The sequence below is a fragment of the Centruroides sculpturatus genome, unplaced genomic scaffold (assembly GCF_000671375.1).
Source record: "Centruroides sculpturatus isolate CEXI.00-Female unplaced genomic scaffold, Cexi_2.0 scaffold28, whole genome shotgun sequence".
NCBI lineage: Eukaryota > Metazoa > Arthropoda > Arachnida > Scorpiones > Buthidae > Centruroides > Centruroides sculpturatus.
In genome coordinates this window covers 1,292,784-1,320,569 of record NW_019384448.1, presented here as the reverse complement: position 1 = coordinate 1,320,569, position 27,786 = coordinate 1,292,784, and the positions used below count along the sequence as shown (strand labels likewise).

General features: G+C 31.1%; 2 protein-coding genes across 2 annotated transcripts in view; both read right to left on the bottom strand.

Annotated features, from left to right (window-relative positions):
- LOC111620504 (focal adhesion kinase 1-like) overlaps positions 1-9,402 on the bottom strand; it is a 98,055-nt gene extending 88,653 nt beyond the window's left edge. Inside the window, exons 1-2 of the mRNA XM_023362426.1 lie at positions 9,224-9,402; positions 2,710-2,797 (exon numbers count right to left, since the gene is read on the bottom strand). Of these exons, the coding sequence (XP_023218194.1) occupies positions 2,710-2,797; positions 9,224-9,318 (183 nt within the window). The 5' untranslated portion in view covers positions 9,319-9,402. The remainder of the gene's footprint in view (positions 1-2,709; positions 2,798-9,223) is intronic.
- A 17,654-nt stretch (positions 9,403-27,056) lies between these two features.
- LOC111620481 lies at positions 27,057-27,428 on the bottom strand. The gene has a single exon (XM_023362400.1). The coding sequence runs from the start codon at positions 27,426-27,428 to the stop codon at positions 27,057-27,059; it is 372 nt and encodes a 123-aa protein (XP_023218168.1).
- Between the last annotated feature and the right edge of the window lie 358 nt (positions 27,429-27,786).

The window sequence follows — 27,786 nt, the reverse complement described above, 5'->3', positions numbered from 1 at the left end:
TATTTATAAACATTTTTTTGTATGTGTTGTTTTTCTTTTGTAATCATTTTTATTTCCTAACTTATTACTGCATTCCTGAGCATGCAAAGTTTGTATGCAATGAACGTTGTTTACATTCTGTTTTTGTTTGATTTGCATTTTACCAGTAGAACCTGAAGATGGCCTTTGTAAAGGTTGAAAACATTTGTTGTTCAATAAATGTTTTTGTTCTCACTGGATTTTAGGTTTGTAAGTGTTGTTTGGAACTCTGGTTTATTGTAGCAAATTGTTCCAACAAGCATCAGTCTTTTTGCTAGTAAAAATTCACCATTGACTAGATAGTAAAAAATGATACACAATATTTCCACTTGCTTCAATTTCTTTCACAAAATTTTTTACAATCTTTTTTCCTTGTTTGATGCTTCTTGCTTCTCCAATTTCTCTTCCTTATATATGTCCATTTTTCACTGTCACAGATAGAAAACAACATAAAATTTTGAGTTATGTTCTAATCATAATAATTAAAATAATTTACTATTTTGTTACTTTTTGTATAAAATTATCTGAATTTTAATACTGTTACAATTTTTACTTATATAAGGTCACAGGATCCAGCAGGAAGTATGACATTTTTCAGAATAATTGTGCAGTTATCTATGAAAAGTGAATTTTATTTTTCCAATTAGAAACAGAAATGTATGCCATTTAATAATGTAAAAAAAAAGGAGAAAAAGTCATTAGGTTTGAAAAATAATGTTGTTCCAAATGGCATCCATCTTTGTCTATGCATTCCTGTAGCTTTGTGGAGAAATTGGCCGTTGCCTACTAAATCATGTTTTATAGATTTACCTGGAATGCATCTTTGAGGGCATCAGCTTGTTGATATATATACTTTACTTTTTATGGAGCTGCTTAAAAACTAATCACACACCAAAATGTTGGGTGATCAAGCTGGTCCCCATGCAGAAAAATGGTGTCTTGGAAACATTTGTCAAAGTTTATTCATTAAATGCCTCACTGTATGAGCAGTTGTCCTATCTAGTTGAAACCTTATCATTCAATGGTTTAAACAAGTACTTGACACCTAAATGCGAATTCCAGCATATAATGAACAAAAAATGTTAAATGTTCAAATGTTTCTGGTCGTCTTTCAGAGGCCCTCATCAGGAATAAATGCAAGAAAAAACACAAAACAGTTCAATGGTTTATGCCATGGCTTTGCAGTTAGGGCAATACAAAATCATACAACATCCCAACAACAAAACATTGTGAAGTCACTGTTACTGGTCATCCCCTTCTTCAAAAAAGTATGGGCTAATTTTTCCAAACATTGCTAACCCACACCATACAGTTATAACGTTTGTTGTGCAGGGGATGTTGATGGCGTTGCCTAGAATTGCACTATTGGCGTTGACAACCAATAGTGGAAATTGTTTGTTAACACAAACTGAGACATAAAAGCAAACTCATCGTTTGTCACCACCACATCATCATTCCTTAAAAATTCCAGTATTGCCTCTGCAAAATATCTTCAGTTTACCAAGTCATTTTGCTGTAGCTCTTGGACAACCATGATCTTTTTTTGGCAATAATTTAGGTTTAAATGTAAAATTCTTCAAACTGACCTATCTGACATCCATAGAGCATATGTGTATCTTACTACTGAACAATGAGAGAGCTATTCTACTTAGCTTGTCTCACCAGTTCAATGTTTTCACAAGTCCAAACAGTTCATTCACCTCCATGAGCTTTCCTTGGCAATGCTGAATATCATTCTCAGGTGTTTGATCCACTTCAGAATAGGGTTCTGGCTTGGAACTCTTCTGAGACATACAACATTAAAATGAGTTCAAAACTTCTGCTGAGCAAGTCATCAAATCACTACTTTTAAAAAATGTTTCAACAACCTAAGTGTGATGCACCACATTCTATTGTTATTGAGACATGGCATCACCTGACAAGTGATACACAGCCATTTCCATGGTTATTGGTGTCCCCAAGTAGATGTTATACCTATCCTAAAATAATACTGATAACTGATATATTTATTAATTGTATTTATTAATTAACCATCCTAACATCCTAACATCAGACATTCACTTAGAATGTCTGATGTTCAGAAATGGATTACTGACATTAACTGGGAAATACCTGTACCTACCTATCTTCTCTTTGAATTACATATTGTTTTATAAAATAGATTCACTATAAACCTTTGAGTAACCAGTAAAATAGTTATTCGAAAAAACAAATGTTTTCGACCGTATTTGTCGGCCTTCTTCAAGTTAAACGTTCCGAGATTCGAAAAGTACAATTTACATTATATTTTAATAAATGAGGAAAATAATACTTATTAAAAAAATTAAAAATAAGTTATACTTATAATTATACCTAAGTTAAGTATTTATATAAAGTTTTAGTCTTTTTTTTAAAATAAGTTTAGTTTTGAACTCTGATATTTGACCACAGATTGTTCTCTACTTTGTTCTAGAATCTTAAATTCATAAAAATTTTATAGATCCTACAGATAAAGCTTCATGAATTAAAGACCACTATTAAAATAATCAAAAAATAATTACTTTTCCTTATTACCTTCAATCAAATAATTAAATCATTTAGAAACATTAAACTAAACTAAATTCTAATTATAAGAAATTTGTAAACAATTAATCATCATTACATATTCCGAAAAATTGTAAAATTATCAATTCACCATTAAATCATACATACTTGTTCATAGAAATATTGGAATGTGACTTTATCTTTATTGAATAATTCATGGATATCCTCTAGTAAGTATCTAACCCTCAGTTCATATCTAAAAATATAAAGCATTATTATATTATATTCATATATTTACTTTTAATTTTTTCATAAGTCATATATTTTCATTTGAAATAGTTGACAGTAATCAAAGTTTAAAATAAAATAAAATATATATTTAAAAACAATATTTTCTCTAATAATTATTTATGTAGTTTTCTTCCAATAAGTAATATTTACAAGTAATAAAAATAATAAAATAATTTTACAACCTATTATCTAAAAGAAATTTTACATTCCCCTATATATTTTAATTTAAAATCCTAGAAATATTTCAAATATGGTTTAAAGTTTATAATAAAAATAGTTTACACAGTTTCCATTTCAGATCTTGCTATCTAACAAATTCCAAAATTAACTTTGTATTAAATAAGATTTAATTGAAAATTAATTACTGATCTAATTCAAAATAATTAATATAAAAAAATTATTAAATAACTTTATAATTTCAGCAAATTTTTAATTTATTTATTAAGGGCTTGTTGTATGAGTTACCATTTAAACTTCAGAATACTATCTATGGAATAAATTTAACCTTGTCACTATCTAAAAAAAATCTAGCAATGAGTTGCATAGCTTTCCCGACTGTTATGAGATTTTATTTTAAAAATCACTTTTAATTATTAATCATAATAAATAAAATTACATGTGGCACCATCTATTATGAATTTTGTTATAAAAACTTTGCTATTTTATAATCATTAAAAATATATAAAGGACTTAATTTTGAGGGTAGAGATAAGTTTTGTAAAGATCTGTAAATTTGGGCTATGTCCCTCATTCTGTTTCTGAAAATTATTACATTGATGTATACACATAAAAAAGATTAAATATATTGTACATATTAGATTATTTCTTTAAAAACTTTAACATTATGATTTACTTTGATAATGTTAACAAAATTTTCAGTTTGGAAAAATACATTTAAATCTGCATTACTGATTTATAACTTCTAAAAAACAAGGTTATAACATTATATTCTAAAAAGAGTTTTTTGTAAAATTATAAGAAATAATTGTAGTAACTTGGATAAATTTCAATTAAAATGAAGTTATAAATTAATAATGAAGATTTAACTACTGAGAAATGCAATGCTGAATAGTAAAAAACTCCAAAACATTTGAAACTTGCATTAAACTGTAAGAATGTCCAATGTGTCAGTGGTTTTTGTCATTTCATAGAATTCTGTATATTATCAAGTTTCTTTGAAAGATAATTCCATGCCCTGTGGCTCTTCTGATCTCTCTATAGATGTTACATAAACATAAACCATATTCAACTACTGTATAACTGATTTATCAGTTTATCCTGAACATGATCAGTTAAATATGGCTGAAAACATTAGAGATTAAAGTAGTTAATGCAATTTTTAAGATTTTTGGAATGTTTTACTAATGAAGATTTAAATGTATTTTTCTGAACTTTGAAAATATGATATTGTTAACATTAATAAAGTAAATCATAGTGCTGAATTTTTTAATGAAATAATATAATATGTATACTATATTTAATCCTTTTATATGCATACATCAATGTAATAACTTCCAGAAACAGAATGATTAGGGGCTTAACCCAAATGCTTTTCTGTTAACATAATAGAAATGTATTTTTTTAAAAAAAGACAGTGTTCCCTTGTATGATAAATCTGAGAACATAACATTTGATTATCATAGAAATATCAAAACCCAGGATCAAAAGCTAATATGACAATGGTGTATTTGTTTATGTTCATGTAAAAGGATGGATGAACAAATATGGCATGAAACTATATAAACTTTACTTAAAAAAGTATAGAGATAGACATCCTGGTGGATTCTTAAGAAAACCTTCTCTTCTAGTTTGCAATCAATTTAGAGCACACAGAAGTGAAGTCAATAAAAAAAAATTCAACTGAACACCCAAGTAGCTGTTATATTAGTGATCTGAAAAGCCAATGGAATACATTAGAAGTATCAAAAATAAACAATCTAAAGAAAATGTGTGGGAACAATGAAACAAATGGATAATAGAACCAGATCATGACCTCATACTCACAGGAAAGTGAAGCAGCCCGCACAGATGATATATGACTGAGTGAAGAAAGTATGGAATGATATAAGAACTGAAATAATTGAGGGTCTTGATAAAAAAATGTTATAATGTTAAATGATAAAAATGTTCCTAATGTTATAATCCACATTAGGAAGTTTTTGGGGTAAAAAGAGGATTTGTGTTTCAATTCACTGGCATTTTAATATGCAATGTTTTATTAATGTAGATGTACAAACCATGGGGCATAAAACTGAACCATGAAAGTTTCTTAGATGGATTGATGATGCACAAATCCAAATTTGTTAATAACTATTTTTGTAGTTCTGTGGGCTATGCCATTTTTCCACTAAGCTCCTCAATTGTGAAAACTTTTAAACAGTATGAAATTAAATAATACCCTTGACAGAACTGATGATGATGTACTATTTGAAGAGAGCAATACCATCTGTTCAGAGTATATAAACAGAAATAATCGTGACATTTTAGGTTTTGATGATGCAGAATTTGAGCTTTAAAGATGATTAAAGTTTTTTTTTTTTGAAGAGTAATGCTTCTTGTCTGTTCTCTTATCATGCTGAGTAAGACTAATACTGAAGTTATTTTATGTTACTGGCTTGTTACAATTTGTATAAATTATTGTTGTTTAAAATGTTTTCTTGCTATAGCTAAGCAGATTTTGCTTGTATTCATGTAGAATATTTTAATAGTAAGTAAGTTCTTTTAATCTACTCGTTTTCCCTAATAAATAAAAGTGTCAATTCTAATTTTTTTAACCAGAATACAGTAAAAACATTTTGAGGCTGAGTGCCAATGGGTATTGTTATATTTGAAGTGTAATGTTATGGACAATTAAAAAACGCTGCAACTATGGTATTCTATTTTCATATCAGGCTTGTCTTTTTCATCCATGTGCAGTAATGTCTGAAGCTTATTCACTTGTGGTGACATAGTACGTAATCATGAGCAAAAATATGTAAAAATAAATATGAAGAAATAAAAATTTTGGTATATACTATAAAATACAGTGGTGCTCAAATTAATTTAAATAAGGAAATGTGTACAACATAACAAATAAACTTAATAGAAAAATAAGAATAAAGAAAAAAAAACATTTTTCAGTATGTATATATTGTGGTATAACTAAGATAAATATTAACATGAATATCATCCATATTGCACTAAACCAGTCAGAGTAATCACTAAAAGCTCTATAATAATATTACATTAAGCAGAACATATATCCTGCTTAATGTAATCTTAGTTTTCACAAAAACTTTATACACTGGAAACAAATGCTGCATCCCTTCTATTAATTCGTTCACCTTGTATATTTCTAGTACTTCAGCAAATTTTGCCAATATCCTCTCTCTAACTGGTCTTATGATTCTGCCTTTTTCCCATTCCACTGTATCATTATCTTCCATAGCAAACCAGTAATATAAAATAATGTTTAATTCCATCATAGTCTTCTTAGAGAGTATGTCAAACTTGTGTTCTAAAAGCCTTGTCTCAGTCAAGAAGTGTATCCAACATACTTTATGCAAATGTTAAATCAGTTGTCCCTAGCTGAAATCTGATATACTCTAATCCAGATGTCTCAATATTCTGCTCTGTAATATACAGTAAAAAAATTATCTTCTTCATAATAGTAAGGACTGTGGCATTTTTGACAAACTTTTACTTGCTGTTCTTTCTTGACATCTGTCAATTGTTTCAGTACATATCCAGCTAAGATTTTTCTGTAATTTAAAGAGTGGATCTAGACAATGTGCTACACTGTCTTGACTGATGTGTAGTTGGATAGTAATTCCAGTGACTGATCCTCAAAGCAGTAGATCAATTTCAGCTTGATTATTCTCATACATTACTGAAATTGGTTACCCTGGCCTTTGTTCATTGAAGATATTCATCTCACCTTTATTGAGGAATTTACATGTCAAACTCACTTTTGAACATTCTTTAAATCAATCATCTATGATAATAAATGACTGAATATCAATAGGAATACAACATGCTAATGGTAAAATTTCACTCATTGATTGCTGTTTTTGTATTGAATAAAAAGAGAGTTCAAGTTTAACCCATCAGCACGCACGTGCTCTGTCAAATAGAAATTACATGCACTCGGTCAATTAGGCACCAACTTAAAAAATTAATTAATAAAAATTTAGCATCAAAAAACAGATATTTTTACTTTAATCCAGTTCTATGATATGTTTGTAGTCAAATTTATTCCAAAAATTTTAATTTTGTTATAGTTTTGTTGATTATTTTAATTTTTTAATATTAGAAGGTAATTAGCATAAATTACAAAGTGTCGTGTTTCATCTTCGCTCCTGTTCAAGTTTATTGTCCTAGACATGCGCTTATGTTTGTTTTTACTTCTACTGGTGTTTCCGCTTTTATTTCACCCTTGTCCATTTTGGTTACAGACGATGGGGAGACGGGTGCCATGTGATCGCTTACCTCACTTTTTACCACAGAAATTACCTTACCTTGAAAGTTTTTTTTTTCTTGATTTTAATTACTATTAACTAACTTTTTTTGATAGATTCTCATATATATATGTTTTCTAAAGTTGTAGATATTTTTTTTATTAAGTTTTACGCATTTATGTTTTTTTATTCGAATTTTATATATAAAATATAAGAAAATTCAAAAATTAATTAAATGTTATCAGAAATGTTAAACTATAAGTATGATGTGTTTTACAGTAATATTGCAAATAGATGTAGTCAATTATTTTGTAAACATATTTATTATTTTAATTTTTATAAATTATTTAATTTGATGCAACGCGACGCGCTCAGAATCAATCAATTACTGTCACGCGTTATTTAAGATGGCGGTGGGACCTGATTCAATTACTTTTTTATTCCAGACATTAATTAAAGAGTGTTATTTTAATGTAATTTTAGACATAGTGTATGTTTATTATAATTAATAAATCTATATAGGAATAATATATATTACTGACTGTAGTTTAAAGTTTACTTAGCACAATTTAACAGCAAAATATATAAAGCAAATTAATGCAATTTTTTTATATTTTTACTGATATACAGTAAATGCTTGACTATGATTAAGTCCTCGATTTATACGTTTTCTCTACTATCTAACAGTATAAAATACTTGTTGTAAAAAAATAAAATTTTTATTATTTATATTTTTTTAATTTGATTTGTAAATGCAAAAATTAAAATTATAAAATATCAACTCACTATAAAAAATTTCAACTTTCGTTTATTAACATCAGATTTGTTAAATTTCGTGGAATTGTGTTATTTTTCAACTCTATTATTTATTCCCTGAAAAATAATAGACTCTAGTAAGTCTTACTAAAGTCTATTACTAGAATCTAGTAAGTCTATTAAGACTTACTAGAGTATATAGACTTACTAGTCCTCCACTGTGAAAAACAACAAACTGCTAATCGCTCTATTACTTTGTTTTCAAAAATTTCCTTCTCTGTAAGCTGAGAATCAAATGGCTAACAAATTGTTTATTTCAACTCAGGAAAATGTGATGGTGTCATAAAACTTTATAAAATGATTTAAAAAATACCTATGGAAGAAATTAAATTATTTCCGGTCAAATTTCAGTTTTTTTACAAGTTATTCGCTTTATAATAACGCGATTATAAGCGAAGAAGCGTGCGCTGTAGCTGCAGCTATTTTTAGTAACAGTGACTAGCGGGAAATTTGAAAATTGAAATCCGAGATTATGTGCACCATAGTGCTGATTCGGCACCAATAATTAAATAAAAATAATGAAACGCTTTAAGCAAAAACTAAATTGTGCATCTTAAAATTGAAGAAAAATTAGACAGGTAATAATTTTTTCAGATTTTTCACACAATTAGAATTTTTACACGAACTAATTAATTGATCGATGGTGCCTAATTGGTAAAATCAATTGGTGCCTAATTGGCACTAGGCACGTGCCGACGGGTTAAACTTGATTGTTATGCAACAATGAAACACATTAAATTAAGACTGCACAAATACAAACTAGATACTTGTGACTAATAAATGGTAGTGGTTATTGGTTTCCCTACCAACACTACAAAACACTGCAATAACAGATCTTTATCAATCAACTCTCATTTATAATATTCAAAAATACATTTTATATATTTTTTATATTTTCTTTAAAACTTATTTGTTAATTTATTTATTTTAAAAAATATTAAAAAATCTAATTTTTATATAAGAAAAATAGAATATTTTAATTATTTTAATTTAAAATTCAAACTATTCGCACAGTTTTTAATATTATAGTTTGTCTTAAAAGCAGTTTCAAATCATTTTATGATCAGACCCTTATAGTAATATTTAAGAAATTTTAGTATAAAATTCAATAATTTTTTAAACAATTATGTTTTACAAACCTCCATTCATCCAAGGAATTAAAAGATTTATATTTTTCAATCACTTGATACATAGTAGCATCTGGATGCATCCAATATACATCTTCAGAGAGCATATGACTTAAACGAATGGAATACAGGCCCTCACAAGGACGGGGTCCATCTTGTTCGGATAATTTTCCAGTTACTAATTGTATTATACCCTGAAATATAGTTAGCAGTTATTATGACAACAAATTATTATGACATTAAAAAATGACTAATAAAATGAAAAGTCAACTGTCTTGTGGTATTACTTATTAAATAAAAAGAAAAAAACATTCAGTAAAACAAACACTTTCAGTGAAACATCATAATCCAGGGATTGTGCTGAATAGCACCAAAATCGCCACTTTGTGATATTTTTATTAAAGTGGTGATAAAAATATAATAATGACGATTTCAAGTGGTGACGAAATTGAATCACAAATCACACTTTGGGAAACAGCAAAATGTCGAGCTTCCATACAATGGGAGTCCTGTGCACCACACACCTAGGGTGTATATACTTTTTGAATCAAACTGATCCAAGATTACACTGATCATTCAAATTATGTATACATGCAAACTATAGCAATCTGATCAATTTCTATCTATGTATACAAACGCCAGCTAGGATCAACTGGATCATGAACAAACTAATCCAAACAGAGAATAGAATCATTCAGATTGGATAAAGAAGATTAAAGATGGTGACAACCATGGTTAAAGTCAAGCTCATAGTTGACAGCAAAGAAATATGTTTAACTATCAACAATAAAAAATACTGTACTTGAAACTTATAAATGATAAGTAAAAACATCATTATTAAAATATCTGATAAACTGATAAGAAAAAATAAGTACAGTTGTCCCTCGACAGTCCGACGTTTTTTAATCCGACATGCTCAGTAGTCCGACGCACCTCCCATCAAGGTACCCGTCCCTGTTACGTGTCTGCTTGCACAGAAGCATGTCGCGATGTGAATCTCCCCATCCAATTCTTACTCAATGACACACATTTCGTGTGTTTTATGTGAGCAGTTCTGTTCAAACAGTTGGAGTAGAGAATATTGTAAGTTACTGCTAGCAAAACAACGCAAAATATGTAATTATTTTCGGTAATCCGGACACTTTTGGTAATCCGACACACCTTTGGTCCCATACCTGTCGGATTATCGAGGGACAACTGTATTTAGAAACAACTTTGTAAGATTGTATGACAAGAACGCATGACTTGGATTCTCCCATTTTGTGAACAAATTTATTCACAGTGTAAATAAGATTCAATCCTACTTGAATACTTTCTGCCAACTAAAACATGAGAGAAGAAATCTGTATCACGTGACAAAGATTGATCCAATCTTACAAATCAATTCATCTAAAACAAAGTACAAGCTCCCCTAGCAATTTCATGACATCACATGGCAAGTTCAGGCAGAAAAGTAAGAAGTGACGTTGAGAACCAAAAGCAGTTTTTTCAATGTCACCTAATGCTTCCAGATTGGGGACTTTTTATTGACTGACAGGAAATTGGGGGAATTTTTTGAGATGACTTCACTTTGATTTTTTTTCAGTAGAATAAAACAAAAATTTTGACATGACAGAATCTATGAAACACTGTTTAAACATTGTGATGAAATGAATTATTCAGAATTATTCATTAAAAAAGTATTCAAAAATGATTCCTTTTGCTAACAAGGGGAGAGCCAGATGTTCAGGTCTCCGATTCAAACAAAACCTGGTGAGCACATAGTTTTAAACACAAGCAGCTCCTTGTCGAAATAAAAGGACCCATTTCTCAAGCGTTTCCAAAAATTGGCCCTCTGAAAATTTAGTGTTTAGCTTATAAGACTTTGAAAGTTTTATGTCTCTTGCAGTTATTCGCATTTTTTACCAGATGCTCGCCCTCTGGTGTTTAAAAACAAAATTATTTTATCTGGGTCATTTGGATCATCCTTGTGCATTGTTAGCAGTAAAGATAAATAGTAAAGCTTTCTGTTGGATTCCTAATTGCAATTTCAATTCATATGGGAGCCCAATATAAGTTTTTGTCTATTCCCACATGAAAAGATGATAATTATTCAGAAATCAGAATTCAGAGAAGCTCATAAATATAACCAACAGAAAGAGTGGATTTGACTCTTGAAAGCTGACAAAAAAGTTTCCCAATTATCCAGCTTTACAAGAACAAGTTATGCTGTCAATTTTAAAGTACTTTTCCTTAAAGTTTAAAATGCCAGTAATTTTGTGTGGGATACAGGGCCAAATTTAAGTATTTCAAGGCCCTAAGCTGAACTCTGTGTGTGGTTCTTACCAACACTTCACAATTTTAGAAGTCAATCATAAAAAGAAAAGAATTAACATAAACATACAAATTAAATACTACACAAAATAAAAAGAAAAGTATATTTTGTTGGTTTGTAAAAAAATTTTTATTACAAAACTTGACTTCAATTTTCTTTTTTGTAGAAATTTTTGAGGCCCCACTCAACAGCTTACATAGCTTACTTGTAAATATGGCACTGATGGGACAGTTATCAAAGCTGATGTTTTTAACACAAAGACCACAAATATGTGTAGAACGATCTCGCTCATTTGTTTTGATAATATCATATGTAATGACATGTCGCACTAGCAATAATTGTTCTCCTATAAAATTTCTCAATAAACAGCTACAAACAGCATATCATTATATCAGACAGTAATATATGATTAATTTTACATTGAACCAGCAACCCAGATAAAGTAGCCATTTTGTAAAACTGCAGTGCCTTCTTTAGTTTACGAAAAACACAAATAGCTGAGTGGATAAGACACTAGGCACTGGAAGTAGATGTTATAGGTTTGAATTTTCAGAATTTTAGTTTAGCTTTGTTGTGTGTAACATTATTATTTTAGTGCATCGTTAGCATTATTATTACTATTATTATTCCTCACATTTAAAGCTTATAAAACAATAAATTGAAAATTGTGATTCCTGTTTAGCAAAAACAAGCCTCTCCAGATTTAACTCTCTAACTTTGTTAAATAAGACTGATTTTGACTTCTTCACATTTATTTTCACATATTTTACATATTATGTCCTCACAAGTAAATAAGCTTCAGACATTACTGAACATGGACAAAAAGATAAGTGATATGAAAATAGGGTAGTGTAGTCACAGCATTTTAATTTTTTAATTCTTAATATTATGTCACAATACTAAGTTATCTGAAAATAAATGTGGAGAAAATTTTATTTAACAATGTAACAGTTAAATCTACAGAGGCTTGTTTTCAGTAAACTGGAAATGACATCACAATTTTTTAATCTCTTGTTTTATAAGCTTTAAATGAAAAGAATAATAATGCTAATGATGCACTAAAATAATAATGTTACACATTAAAAAAAAAAAAACTAAACTAAAATGTCAAAGGTTCTAACCTACATCATCTCTAGTGTCTTATTCACTCAGTTATTGCTGATCTGGGACATAAAACTTCCAAAGACTTATACACTAAATTTTTAGAGGCCCAATTTTTAAAATGCTTGAAAAGTGTGTTCTATTATTTGGACAAGGAGCTGTTTACATTTAGACTACATGCTCATCATGTTTTGTTCAAACTGGAGACCCAAACATGTGGATCTTTCCTCATAGGTGACAGCTTAACATGTTACTTCTGCTTTCCAGACAAGGCTACCTACACCTGCATTAATTAGTAAGTAAAATTGGTGGTGATAAATGATTTGAAATGACAAAAAAAAATTTTAAACTGGCAAAATTGTGGCAATATTTTTAAATTTTTCAGTGACGCCTGATAATCAGGCAACTGGAACAGAATATAGAATACAAACATTCTAAATACCACACCAATATAAGTGGAATTGTTCATATCCAGGTTCATATGACTTATTCCTACGCAATTTGGCTATGAAAAAATCCATCTCCTATATCGGTGTGACATAAAATACTCACTACTCATATATTAAAGCATAAAAAGCCATCTTGCAAGAATTGTGTTTTATTAAATGTTTTTAATAAATAACAGCACAAGACAGTTGATTTTACATTTTACTAGCCCTGAAATATGTATTATTATTATTAAAAAACTCTTTAAAATTGGAATCTAACTTGCTTTCTCAAAATATAAAATTAGATTTCTTTCATATAATAAAAAGTCAAAGAATAAAAATTAATCTTAATCAATTTTAAAAATAATTTCTTAATTTTAAATTTATTTTAAAATTTTAAAAATCTTTATTGTCATCATGAAATTTAAAAATACCTCTTGTTATCTGGTTAATATCCAGATATAAAACAAAATACCAGTCGGACCCCCTATAACACTGTTGATAATTCCATTTTATATGAATTCCATGTTGTACAAGTCACTTAGATTTTACAAATATGTGTTTCGGGCTGTGATTGGCTCACGTATTTGTAAAATCTAAGTGACTCATACAACATGAAATTCATATAAAATGGAATTATCAACAGTGTTATAGGGGGGGGGTCGACTGCAATTATCTAAAAATATATATATTTTTAATTCTAAGATCCAGTAATTTTGATTAATTCATGTTCAAAATATATTAAAAAAGATTATTTTATATAACACACAAGGTGTTTTAAATGTGATACCTAATTTTCAAAATTCAAAGTCAGAGAATCAGTATTTTACATAAATTAAAATATATTGCATAAAGAAACTTTTTAAGTAAATTTTTACACATTTTTCAAAAATTGGACATTACTTTTGAAATTCCCTGTATAGGTTACATAAACAAAACTAATAATATATAATGTAACTTATAATACAACCATTTTGTATATGGTTCTGAATTTCAATATAGCTTTTATACAAGAATTTTTAAAATTCACTATACAGTAAAAGAAGTAGAAGTCTCTCATTGAACATTTTTCCAATTTGACTAAGAAAGTTTCATCAAATAAAATAATTTTCTGAGATTCAAAAAATGTAATACTGCTTTAAAGGATAACATTTTTGAACATAAATATCATATGAAATCCTTAAATTATTTGAAGCAGAAACAAAACAAATTTGATAACATAGATTACATACAGGAAATCCTCAATCCATACAGTTAATTGGCTCCACAAATATACTGCATGTATTGAAATTGCATATATCAAAGTTATCAATCAATGAGAAATAAATTACATCACTAAGCTGTTGTTCGAAATTGTAATTTTTACATTTATATTTGCTTGGGCAGAGTAAAAACATGAAAAATAAAAAAATCAAATTAAAAAAAATACTTATTGAAGAATTAATTCATTAAAGATTTTAGAAAAAGTGCAGTGTAGTTGCACATGTATCAAAACAACTGGAAAATAACACAAGCAATTATTTATTGTGACATTGTCACAATGCTGGGTACAATTTTTAATCATATTTTTAATTTATTTAATTTAATAAGTATGCTATCCACCTCAAATTATTAGTAGTGTCTTGCCCCTGTACATCATACTTTTTCATTAGCAATGGAGTCATGCCATCTATAACTCTTTTCAGGAAAAAATTTTTTAATTGTAATAACATGCCTTCCAGTTAACATTGGAAGTTCATATACAGTTAATCAGGGCCTCCTGCCCTAAGCTTTCCATATTTGGTCTTGTCTTTCATCTATCTAACTCCATTCTTGAGATTAAGGAGACAGACAGACAACAGTGGAAATTTATAGATTACAATTTTTTTTCAAATTGCAGCCCAATTAAAAATTAATTATAATATGTTTAGCCTAAGCACTAAAGTAGCATGAAAAAGCAGAGTAAAAAATTTTAAAAATTAAGCAAAATACAGTGGAACCCCGGTTAACGAACATCCTGGTTAACAACCAAATCGGTTAACGAACTTTTATTTTGCAAAAATATTGTCTCAGATAACGATCGTAACGGTATTTTGTGTCAAATTTCAGTTGTTGTTAGGCATCCGCGAGTTAAGCATTGCTTTTCCGAGTATTTGTGCTATACTTCTTTTTTCAGTTTTGTGATTTATAAATTTAATCAATATGGCATCCAAGAAAGAAAAAAGTCATAGTGGCAATAGAAAACGACAATGCGCTATCGCATTTGAGAAAAATTTTGATTAAAAGAGTAAGACAATCAACTTTAGATCAATTTCTTGTTCCTTACAGAAAGAGTTTGTTTGTTTTGTTAAGTTATGACAACGCAACACTTGGGCAATCTGCCTAGGGGGAATGCCTTCTGGGAGGTGTTTTTAAGGGAAACTGGCCCCTATTTAAGTGTTACAGATGTGGAGAAAACCCAGAAAACTCCACGTGGCCAGCTCGTCTGAGCGAGGTGCGAGCTCACAAACGAACTCCCCATATTCAGGGTACGAAGACTGCTTAGCCACTGGTGGGCTTTCTTACTGAAAGAGACTTCGACTCGAAGAATTTTCCGATGAAGTGCTACCCGTTATTTTTTTGGAGGGGATTCCCCTTCTAAGCATTAAGGTTCGTATATCTCCACTTTTCTGCCACCAACTACAACCAACGAAGGTATGTACAGTGCTATTTTATTAAACAAAGTTTACNTATTAACATCAGATTTGTTAAATTTCGTGGAATTGTGTTATTTTTCAACTCTATTATTTATTCCCTGAAAAATAATAGACTCTAGTAAGTCTTACTAAAGTCTATTACTAGAGTCTAGTAAGTCTACTAAGACTTACTAGAGTATATAGACTTACTAGTCCTCCACTGTGAAAAACAACAAACTGCTAATCGCTCTATTACTTTGTTTTCAAAAATTTCCTTCTCTGTAAGCTGAGAATCAAATGGCTAACAAATTGTTTATTTCAACTCAGGAAAATGTGATGGTGTCATAAAACTTTATAAAATGATTTAAAAAATACCTATGGAAGAAATTAAATTATTTCCGGTCAAATTTCAGTTTTTTTACAAGTTATTCGCTTTATAATAACGCGATTATAAGCGAAGAAGCGTGCGCTGTAGCTGCAGCTATTTTTAGTAACAGTGACTAGCGGGAAATTTGAAAATTGAAATCCGAGATTATGTGCACCATAGTGCTGATTCGGCACCAATAATTAAATAAAAATAATGAAACGCTTTAAGCAAAAACTAAATTGTGCATCTTAAAATTGAAGAAAAATTAGACAGGTAATAATTTTTTCAGATTTTTCACACAATTAGAATTTTTACACGAACTAATTAATTGATCGATGGTGCCTAATTGGTAAAATCAATTGGTGCCTAATTGGCACTAGGCACGTGCCGACGGGTTAAACTTGATTGTTATGCAACAATGAAACACATTAAATTAAGACTGCACAAATACAAACTAGATACTTGTGACTAATAAATGGTAGTGGTTATTGGTTTCCCTACCAACACTACAAAACACTGCAATAACAGATCTTTATCAATCAACTCTCATTTATAATATTCAAAAATACATTTTATCATTTGAATTGGATTTCTGTTAACTCAACTTTGAGTTGAGGGAATTAGAACTTACAAGAGAAAAAGTTCATCATATAGTAATTTAATGGTTGTCAATTAAAAGGGCATGAGAGAGCAGATATATTAAGCATCTCAAATGANTATGTTTTACAAACCTCCATTCATCCAAGGAATTAAAAGATTTATATTTTTCAATCACTTGATACATAGTAGCATCTGGATGCATCCAATATACATCTTCAGAGAGCATATGACTTAAACGAATGGAATACAGGCCCTCACAAGGACGGGGTCCATCTTGTTCGGATAATTTTCCAGTTACTAATTGTATTATACCCTGAAATATAGTTAGCAGTTATTATGACAACAAATTATTATGACATTAAAAAATGACTAATAAAATGAAAAGTCAACTGTCTTGTGGTATTACTTATTAAATAAAAAGAAAAAAACATTCAGTAAAACAAACACTTTCAGTGAAACATCATAATCCAGGGATTGTGCTGAATAGCACCAAAATCGCCACTTTGTGATATTTTTATTAAAGTGGTGATAAAAATATAATAATGACGATTTCAAGTGGTGACGAAATTGAATCACAAATCACACTTTGGGAAACAGCAAAATGTCGAGCTTCCATACAATGGGAGTCCTGTGCACCACACACCTAGGGTGTATATACTTTTTGAATCAAACTGATCCAAGATTACACTGATCATTCAAATTATGTATACATGCAAACTATAGCAATCTGATCAATTTCTATCTATGTATACAAACGCCAGCTAGGATCAACTGGATCATGAACAAACTAATCCAAACAGAGAATAGAATCATTCAGATTGGATAAAGAAGATTAAAGATGGTGACAACCATGGTTAAAGTCAAGCTCATAGTTGACAGCAAAGAAATATGTTTAACTATCAACAATAAAAAATACTGTACTTGAAACTTATAAATGATAAGTAAAAACATCATTATTAAAATATCTGATAAACTGATAAGAAAAAATAAGTACAGTTGTCCCTCGACAGTCCGACGTTTTTTAATCCGACATGCTCAGTAGTCCGACGCACCTCCCGTCAAGGTACCCGTCCCTGTTACGTGTCTGCTTGCACAGAAGCATGTCGCGATGTGAATCTCCCCATCCAATTCTTACTCAATGACACACATTTTGTGTGTTTTATGTGAGCAGTTCTGTTCAAACAGTTGGAGTAGAGAATATTGTAAGTTACTGCTAGCAAAACAACGCAAAATATGTAATTATTTTCGGTAATCCGGACACTTTTGGTAATCCGACACACCTTTGGTCCCATACCTGTCGGATTATCGAGGGACAACTGTATTTAGAAACAACTTTGTAAGATTGTATGACAAGAACGCATGACTTGGATTCTCCCATTTTGTGAACAAATTTATTCACAGTGTAAATAAGATTCAATCCTACTTGAATACTTTCTGCCAACTAAAACATGAGAGAAGAAATCTGTATCACGTGACAAAGATTGATCCAATCTTACAAATCAATTCATCTAAAACAAAGTACAAGCTCCCCTAGCAATTTCATGACATCACATGGCAAGTTCAGGCAGAAAAGTAAGAAGTGACGTTGAGAACCAAAAGCAGTTTTTTCAATGTCACCTAATGCTTCCAGATTGGGGACTTTTTATTGACTGACAGGAAATTGGGGGAATTTTTTGAGATGACTTCACTTTGATTTTTTTTCAGTAGAATAAAACAAAAATTTTGACATGACAGAATCTATGAAACACTGTTTAAACATTGTGATGAAATGAATTATTCAGAATTATTCATTAAAAAAGTATTCAAAAATGATTCCTTTTGCTAACAAGGGGAGAGCCAGATGTTCAGGTCTCCGATTCAAACAAAACCTGGTGAGCACATAGTTTTAAACACAAGCAGCTCCTTGTCGAAATAAAAGGACCCACTTCTCAAGCGTTTCCAAAAATTGGCCCTCTGAAAATTTAGTGTTTAGCTTATAAGACTTTGAAAGTTTTATGTCTCTTGCAGTTATTCGCATTTTTTACCAGATGCTCGCCCTCTGGTGTTTAAAAACAAAATTATTTTATCTGGGTCATTTGGATCATCCTTGTGCATTGTTAGCAGTAAAGATAAATAGTAAAGCTTTCTGTTGGATTCCTAATTGCAATTTCAATTCATATGGGAGCCCAATATAAGTTTTTGTCTATTCCCACATGAAAAGATGATAATTATTCAGAAATCAGAATTCAGAGAAGCTCATAAATATAACCAACAGAAAGAGTGGATTTGACTCTTGAAAGCTGACAAAAAAGTTTCCCAATTATCCAGCTTTACAAGAACAAGTTATGCTGTCAATTTTAAAGTACTTTTCCTTAAAGTTTAAAATGCCAGTAATTTTGTGTGGGATACAGGGCCAAATTTAAGTATTTCAAGGCCCTAAGCTGAACTCTGTGTGTGGTTCTTACCAACACTTCACAATTTTAGAAGTCAATCATAAAAAGAAAAGAATTAACATAAACATACAAATTAAATACTACACAAAATAAAAAGAAAAGTATATTTTGTTGGTTTGTAAAAAAATTTTTATTACAAAACTTGACTTCAATTTTCTTTTTTGTAGAAATTTTTGAGGCCCCACTCAACAGCTTACATAGCTTACTTGTAAATATGGCACTGATGGGACAGTTATCAAAGCTGATGTTTTTAACACAAAGACCACAAATATGTGTAGAACGATCTCGCTCATTTGTTTTGATAATATCATATGTAATGACATGTCGCACTAGCAATAATTGTTCTCCTATAAAATTTCTCAATAAACAGTTACAAACAGCATATCATTATATCAGACAGTAATATATGATTAATTTTACATTGAACCAGCAACCCAGATAAAGTAGCCATTTTGTAAAACTGCAGTGCCTTCTTTAGTTTACGAAAAACACAAATAGCTGAGTGGATAAGACACTAGGCACTGGAAGTAGATGTTATAGGTTTGAATTTTCAGAATTTTAGTTTAGCTTTGTTGTGTGTAACATTATTATTTTAGTGCATCGTTAGCATTATTATTACTATTATTATTCCTCACATTTAAAGCTTATAAAACAATAAATTGAAAATTGTGATTCCTGTTTAGCAAAAACAAGCCTCTCCAGATTTAACTCTCTAACTTTGTTAAATAAGACTGATTTTGACTTCTTCACATTTATTTTCACATATTTTACATATTATGTCCTCACAAGTAAATAAGCTTCAGACATTACTGAACATGGACAAAAAGATAAGTGATATGAAAATAGGGTAGTGTAGTCACAGCATTTTAATTTTTTAATTCTTAATATTATGTCACAATACTAAGTTATCTGAAAATAAATGTGGAGAAAATTTTATTTAACAATGTAACAGTTAAATCTACAGAGGCTTGTTTTCAGTAAACTGGAAATGACATCACAATTTTTTAATCTCTTGTTTTATAAGCTTTAAATGAAAAGAATAATAATGCTAATGATGCACTAAAATAATAATGTTACACATTAAAAAAAAAAAAAAACTAAACTAAAATGTCAAAGGTTCTAACCTACATCATCTCTAGTGTCTTATTCACTCAGTTATTGCTGATCTGGGACATAAAACTTCCAAAGACTTATACACTAAATTTTTAGAGGCCCAATTTTTAAAATGCTTGAAAAGTGTGTTCTATTATTTGGACAAGGAGCTGTTTACATTTAGACTACATGCTCATCATGTTTTGTTCAAACTGGAGACCCAAACATGTGGATCTTTCCTCATAGGTGACAGCTTAACATGTTACTTCTGCTTTCCAGACAAGGCTACCTACACCTGCATTAATTAGTAAGTAAAATTGGTGGTGATAAATGATTTGAAATGACAAAAAAAAATTTTAAACTGGCAAAATTGTGGCAATATTTTTAAATTTTTCAGTGACGCCTGATAATCAGGCAACTGGAACAGAATATAGAATACAAACATTCTAAATACCACACCAATATAAGTGGAATTGTTCATATCCAGGTTCATATGACTTATTCCTACGCAATTTGGCTATGAAAAAATCCATCTCCTATATCGGTGTGACATAAAATACTCACTACTCATATATTAAAGCATAAAAAGCCATCTTGCAAGAATTGTGTTTTATTAAATGTTTTTAATAAATAACAGCACAAGACAGTTGATTTTACATTTTACTAGCCCTGAAATATGTATTATTATTATTAAAAAACTCTTTAAAATTGGAATCTAACTTGCTTTCTCAAAATATAAAATTAGATTTCTTTCATATAATAAAAAGTCAAAGAATAAAAATTAATCTTAATCAATTTTAAAAATAATTTCTTAATTTTAAATTTATTTTAAAATTTTAAAAATCTTTATTGTCATCATGAAATTTAAAAATACATCTTGTTATCTGGTTAATATCCAGATATAAAACAAAATACCAATCGGACCTCCTATAACACTGTTGATAATTCCATTTTATATGAATTCCATGTTGTACAAGTCACTTAGATTTTACAAATATGTGTTTCGGGCTGTGATTGGCTCACGTATTTGTAAAATCTAAGTGACTCATACAACATGAAATTCATATAAAATGGAATTATCAACAGTGTTATAGGGGGGGTCGACTGCAATTATCTAAAAATATATATATTTTTAATTCTAAGATCCAGTAATTTTGATTAATTCATGTTCAAAATATATTAAAAAAGATTATTTTATATAACACACAAGGTGTTTTAAATGTGATACCTAATTTTCAAAATTCAAAGTCAGAGAATCAGTATTTTACATAAATTAAAATATATTGCATAAAGAAACTTTTTAAGTAAATTTTTACACATTTTTCAAAAATTGGACATTACTTTTGAAATTCCCTGTATAGGTTACATAAACAAAACTAATAATATATAATGTAACTTATAATACAACCATTTTGTATATGGTTCTGAATTTCAATATAGCTTTTATACAAGAATTTTTAAAATTCACTATACAGTAAAAGAAGTAGAAGTCTCTCATTGAACATTTTTCCAATTTGACTAAGAAAGTTTCATCAAATAAAATAATTTTCTGAGATTCAAAAAATGTAATACTGCTTTAAAGGATAACATTTTTGAACATAAATATCATATGAAATCCTTAAATTATTTGAAGCAGAAACAAAACAAATTTGATAACATAGATTACATACAGGAAATCCTCAATCCATACAGTTAATTGGCTCCACAAATATACTGCATGTATTGAAATTGCATATATCAAAGTTATCAATCAATGAGAAATAAATTACATCACTAAGCTGTTGTTCGAAATTGTAATTTTTACATTTATATTTGCTTGGGCAGAGTAAAAACATGAAAAATAAAAAAATCAAATTAAAAAAAATACTTATTGAAGAATTAATTCATTAAAGATTTTAGAAAAAGTGCAGTGTAGTTGCACATGTATCAAAACAACTGGAAAATAACACAAGCAATTATTTATTGTGACATTGTCACAATGCTGGGTACAATTTTTAATCATATTTTTAATTTATTTAATTTAATAAGTATGCTATCCACCTCAAATTATTAGTAGTGTCTTGCCCCTGTACATCATACTTTTTCATTAGCAATGGAGTCATGCCATCTATAACTCTTTTCAGGAAAAAATTTTTTAATTGTAATAACATGCCTTCCAGTTAACATTGGAAGTTCATATACAGTTAATCAGGGCCTCCTGCCCTAAGCTTTCCATATTTGGTCTTGTCTTTCATCTATCTAACTCCATTCTTGAGATTAAGGAGACAGACAGACAACAGTGGAAATTTATAGATTACAATTTTTTTTCAAATTGCAGCCCAATTAAAAATTAATTATAATATGTTTAGCCTAAGCACTAAAGTAGCATGAAAAAGCAGAGTAAAAAATTTTAAAAATTAAGCAAAATACAGTGGAACCCCGGTTAACGAACATCCTGGTTAACAACCAAATCGGTTAACGAACTTTTATTTTGCAAAAATATTGTCTCAGATAACGATCGTAACGGTATTTTGTGTCAAATTTCAGTTGTTGTTAGGCATCCGCGAGTTAAGCATTGCTTTTCCGAGTATTTGTGCTATACTTCTTTTTTCAGTTTTGTGATTTATAAATTTAATCAATATGGCATCCAAGAAAGAAAAAAGTCATAGTGGCAATAGAAAACGACAATGCGCTATCGCATTTGAGAAAAATTTTGATTAAAAGAGTAAGACAATCAACTTTAGATCAATTTCTTGTTCCTTACAGAAAGAGTTTGTTTGTTTTGTTAAGTTATGACAACGCAACACTTGGGCAATCTGCCTAGGGGGAATGCCTTCTGGGAGGTGTTTTTAAGGGAAACTGGCCCCTATTTAGGCGTTACAGACGTGGAGAAAACCCGGAAAACTCCACGTGGCCAGCCCGTCTGAGCGAGGTGCGAACCCACGAACGAACTCCCCGTGTTCAAGGTACGAAGACCACTTAGCCACTGGTGGGTTTTTTTTCCGAAAGAGACTTCGACTCGAAGAATCTTCCGATGAAGTGCTACCCGTTATTTTTTTGGAGGGGATTCCCCTTCTAAGCATTAAGGTTCGTATATCTCCACTTTTCTGCCACCAACTACAACAAACGAAGGTATGTACAGTGCTATTTTATTAAACAAAGTTTACATGTTTGTTGCTGTAATGATAGATACTATGTTTTCCTACATTTTCATCAAAGAAAATCTGCTGTATATTACAAATAAAATCACGAAAATTTCGGAGACTAGAATGGATTAATTGCATTTGCATTAATTTCTATGGGAAAAATTGTTTCGGTTAACGAACAATTCAGTTAATGAACAAAGTCGCGGAACGGATTAAGTTCGTTAACCGGGGTTCCACCAGGATTATTTATCAAACATTATCTGTACAGTTGCTGCCTTATTTTTTCACAAAGTTCCCTGTAGACTTGGTAAAGGCTGAAAAATTACAACAAATATTTGCAGAAATTGCACTAAATGTGAAAAAAAAAACTCCAAATAAGAGTACTGCACTAGAAAAACTAAGTTTCACTTCTCCCTAGTAACTAATAATAATCAGGAATAGAGTTGGAGGAATCAGTTTACTGTAGCATTATTAACTCTGAGCACCATCAAACTGGCAATGTTAAACTTCTTTCAAAACACACTTGCATTAACCAAAACCTACACTAATAAAAACTGCATGAACTGAGAGTTATTGTAATTTACATGTACACTGAAGAGCAATTGAATTAGGGATAGCTGGCGTTATGCAAATTTTGAGTTGTGTGTAAGCATGAAAGTGATTTGTAGATGAGGTAAGCAGCAGTTTGACAAGATAAGGAGTGCTGCTAATGGTATCAGTAACAATCAGAAGCAAAATGGGTAAGAGTAAAGATCTAAGTGCATTTGATCATGGACAAATCAAATGCCACGTGATTTGTCCACAATCAAATGGGTCACTCCATTTCAGAAGTAGTGGAAACACTGGAATTTTCACACATCACAGTGTTGAGAGTGTACCATGAGTACATTGATTCTGGTAAAACCATCGCTGCCAGAGTCAACTGCTGCAGACAACAGCGCGTGGATGAGCGAGGTCGTCAATGGCTAGCCCGCATTGTAACAGCAGATAGATGGGCCACAGTGCAACAGATCACCCGTTGATTTAACGCTGGTGCACAACAAGGTGTAAGCTCAATTATGAAGTCATTGTGCATTGTCTTGAAGATAAGAGTGTTAAGGTGTAAGCTGTCACACCATACAAAACCATTTCCTCTCAATGGGGTACAGGAATCATCGTCCAACAAGAGTCCCACTGCTGATTGCACAAAACAGGGCGCAACAATTAGCATGGGGGCAGGAACATCGCCAATGGACCATCAAGATGTGGAAAAATGTTGCCTGGGGTGATGAGTCGAGATTCACTTTGGTACATGCTGATGGCAGAGTATGTGTATGCTGTAAACCACATGAACCGATGGATCCTTCCTGCCAGCAGAGGACTCTTCAAGATGGCAGAGGTGGCATTCTTGTGTGGGGACTGTTCACATGGACTGAAATGGGACCCCTGGTATGTGTGATAGTGTCGCTGACAGGTGAATGTTACCAGGATATCCTTGACGACCATCTGCTCCTGTTTGTTCGTTCTCGACAGCCCACTACAGAGATTGTCTTTCAACAAGACAATGCACCATGCCATCGCTCCCGAATTGTATCGGAATGGTTGGATGAACATTCCACAGACCTGCACGTACTTTCCTGGCCATAACAGTCACCTGACCTCAATCCAGTCGAGCACATCTAGGATGCAATTAAGAGATGTTTGAGACTCCAACCACCTTCCATCTAATCTTCGTGATTTGTGAGAGATTATTCAGGACTTGTGGATACGTATGGCTTCCCATCGCTTCCAGTGTCTTGTGGAGTCCACGCCAAGACGAATCGCAGCCGTCATCAAGGCGAAAGGTGGTGCTACATGCTACTAGACAGGTACAGGTATACCTCGCCTTACGTCGGTAATTGGTTCCAGGAGAACGACGTAAGTCGAAAAACAACGTAAGTTGAATTTGCTTGTCTCCGAATCTACTTATCACTAGGCTAAACTGTAAATTACCATTCCCGATTCTGTATTTTATTTGATCCCGAATCTGTATTTTGATTGTATTTTACTCCATATACTTTATTGACAAACGACGTATAATCGGGAACGACGTAACTCGAAACGACGTAAGTCGAGGTATGCCTGTATCCCTAATTCAATTGCTCTTCAGTGTATATGTTATGGCCAAAGCCCAAAGTTCGGCCAGTTTCTAAATTTGGCTGGCCATTTCACACTTTGGCTGAGAGGAGTGGCCAATGTCCGATGTACTTGAAACAACCAATGTATATGCTACTTTAGCTGGTCATTTAGTGAAGTGGTGGGAAATTTCTGGCCAAAATTTGATGTGCTAATGCAAGACTGTCCAGTAGGCAGTACATCTTTCTCTTCTGATGTGATGGTGCCACGTTGTGACAATAATATTTTGTATGTATGCTGCTTTTTGGAGACGGTCCTGCCTCTGACTTGTTCTTACTATTTTGACATAACAGTTTCATTGTGAGTACTGTATTCCTCATATTTCTATAGTATTCTATATGAATACTTTGAGTTCAAAAGTTAAGTCATAGAGCACATATAATATGTGTTGTGGGGTATGTGTGATGTCACACATTGCTGGAAGGAGCATACAATAATTATGCTGAGGTTAAAGGATTGTTTGCAACAACACATTTTCCTTTAGAGGAGCATATTAAATTAGCAACAGAACACAATTTACTGGGGATATATAATATTTTTAATATTAAAAATATATTTTAATAGTCAATGGGGAAAAAGTGCCTCAAATTTATTCATCATAAATTTAAAATTTTGCACTTGTAACAAAATAATATAAAAGTAATTTAAGTGACTCTTAATTTGTCTGCTGGAAGCAAATATTTGATGAGACAAATATTCGCTTCTTTTGTCTTATCAGAAGTAGCCATGGGACAACCTATGGAATAACAATTATGAATATTTGAAATTGTTGCATAAGATACTATGCAACAACATTACAATTTCAAATATTCATAACTGTTATTCCATAGGTTGTCCCATGGCTACTTCTGATGAGACAAATATGCTGAGTGAAGTTTGACTAAATGTAAATGTGGAACCAACATTTGATATGAAAATCAGGTTCTCGGATACTTTTACATTGCTGCAAGTAAAAGCATATAATAGCAGGATCCTCATCAGAGACAAATACAGCGCTTTTATAGAGGACGTTAAATAGTCAGAAACAAGGCAGAAAAAATGAAAGTGTTGACTATCATTAACTGACTAAGAAAATATGATGTTACTGAAGTTGACGGTAAAGAAACACTTATTGTGCTAATAACAGGACACAATAGCAATATTTTGTACTATGTGCATACAGAAGAATTTTTTGACATATTCCACGATACCCACTTGAAAATTGGACATGGAGGTCACACACGGATGGAAAAGGAGCTACAAACTAAGTACAAAAATGCCACTAAAGAAGTCATTACATTGTACCTCCACTTATGCAAGCCATTTCAGACCAAATTGTCAAATCCCAAGAAAGGTCTAATTTCTAAACCTTTGATATTTAAAGAATTTAACTCAAGATGCCAAGTAGATCTTACAGACATGCAAAGTAATCATGATGGCAAGTACAAGTCTATACTCAATTATCAGGATCATTTCTTCTTCTTCAACCATTGAGTCATGTATGACTATTGGTGATTTCATAGATGAGTTTCCTCCAGCAAGTTCTGTGCAGTGCTCAGTCTCAGGGATTTGAGGTCCAGGTGGGTATCTGCTTTGATGTTATCCATCCACCTGATGCATTGCCTTCCCTCTATGTCCCTCAACCATTCTCAGAATGATCTGTTTTTCTAGGGAGTTGGCGTGAATGGTGTGACCAAAGAACTTTAGCCTCAAGCGAGCAATCAATTTTGCCTCCAAGGATATTTGTGGCCGAATTTTATCCAGGACTGCTTTATTAGTTGTTCTAGCTGTCCACGGAATTCTGAGAATCTGACGCCAACACCAAAGTTCAAAAGCATCTATCCTCCTCCTATCGCTTTTTCTTACTGTCCAGCTTTCACAACCATAGGTTGTGATTGGGAACACAATTGCCTGGACCAGTCTGGCCTTAGTGGATATTGTGATATCTTGTCTTTCCCAGATGTTGTCCATCTTGATGAGAGCAATATAGCCTAGGATCAACCTTTATTTGATCTCCTCTGTGCATTCTCCTGTTCTGCTTAACTTTGAACCAAGGAAGATGAGGCATCCACAATCTCTAGTTCAAAGTCATTTAACCAAGTTTATATTATTGAGACCTCTGAAAAGCAAAAGAACAGAAGTCGCTTACCAGCTACTTGATATCTTCACCACTATAGGTGTTCTAAGTGAGCTTCAATCAGAAAATGGAAGAAAATTTACAAATCAAGTTATAAATGAACTAAAGAACATATGGCCTGAACTGAAACTAGTACAGTACATGGAAAACTGAGGCATAACCAAAGCGAAGACTCCACTGAATGTGTCAACC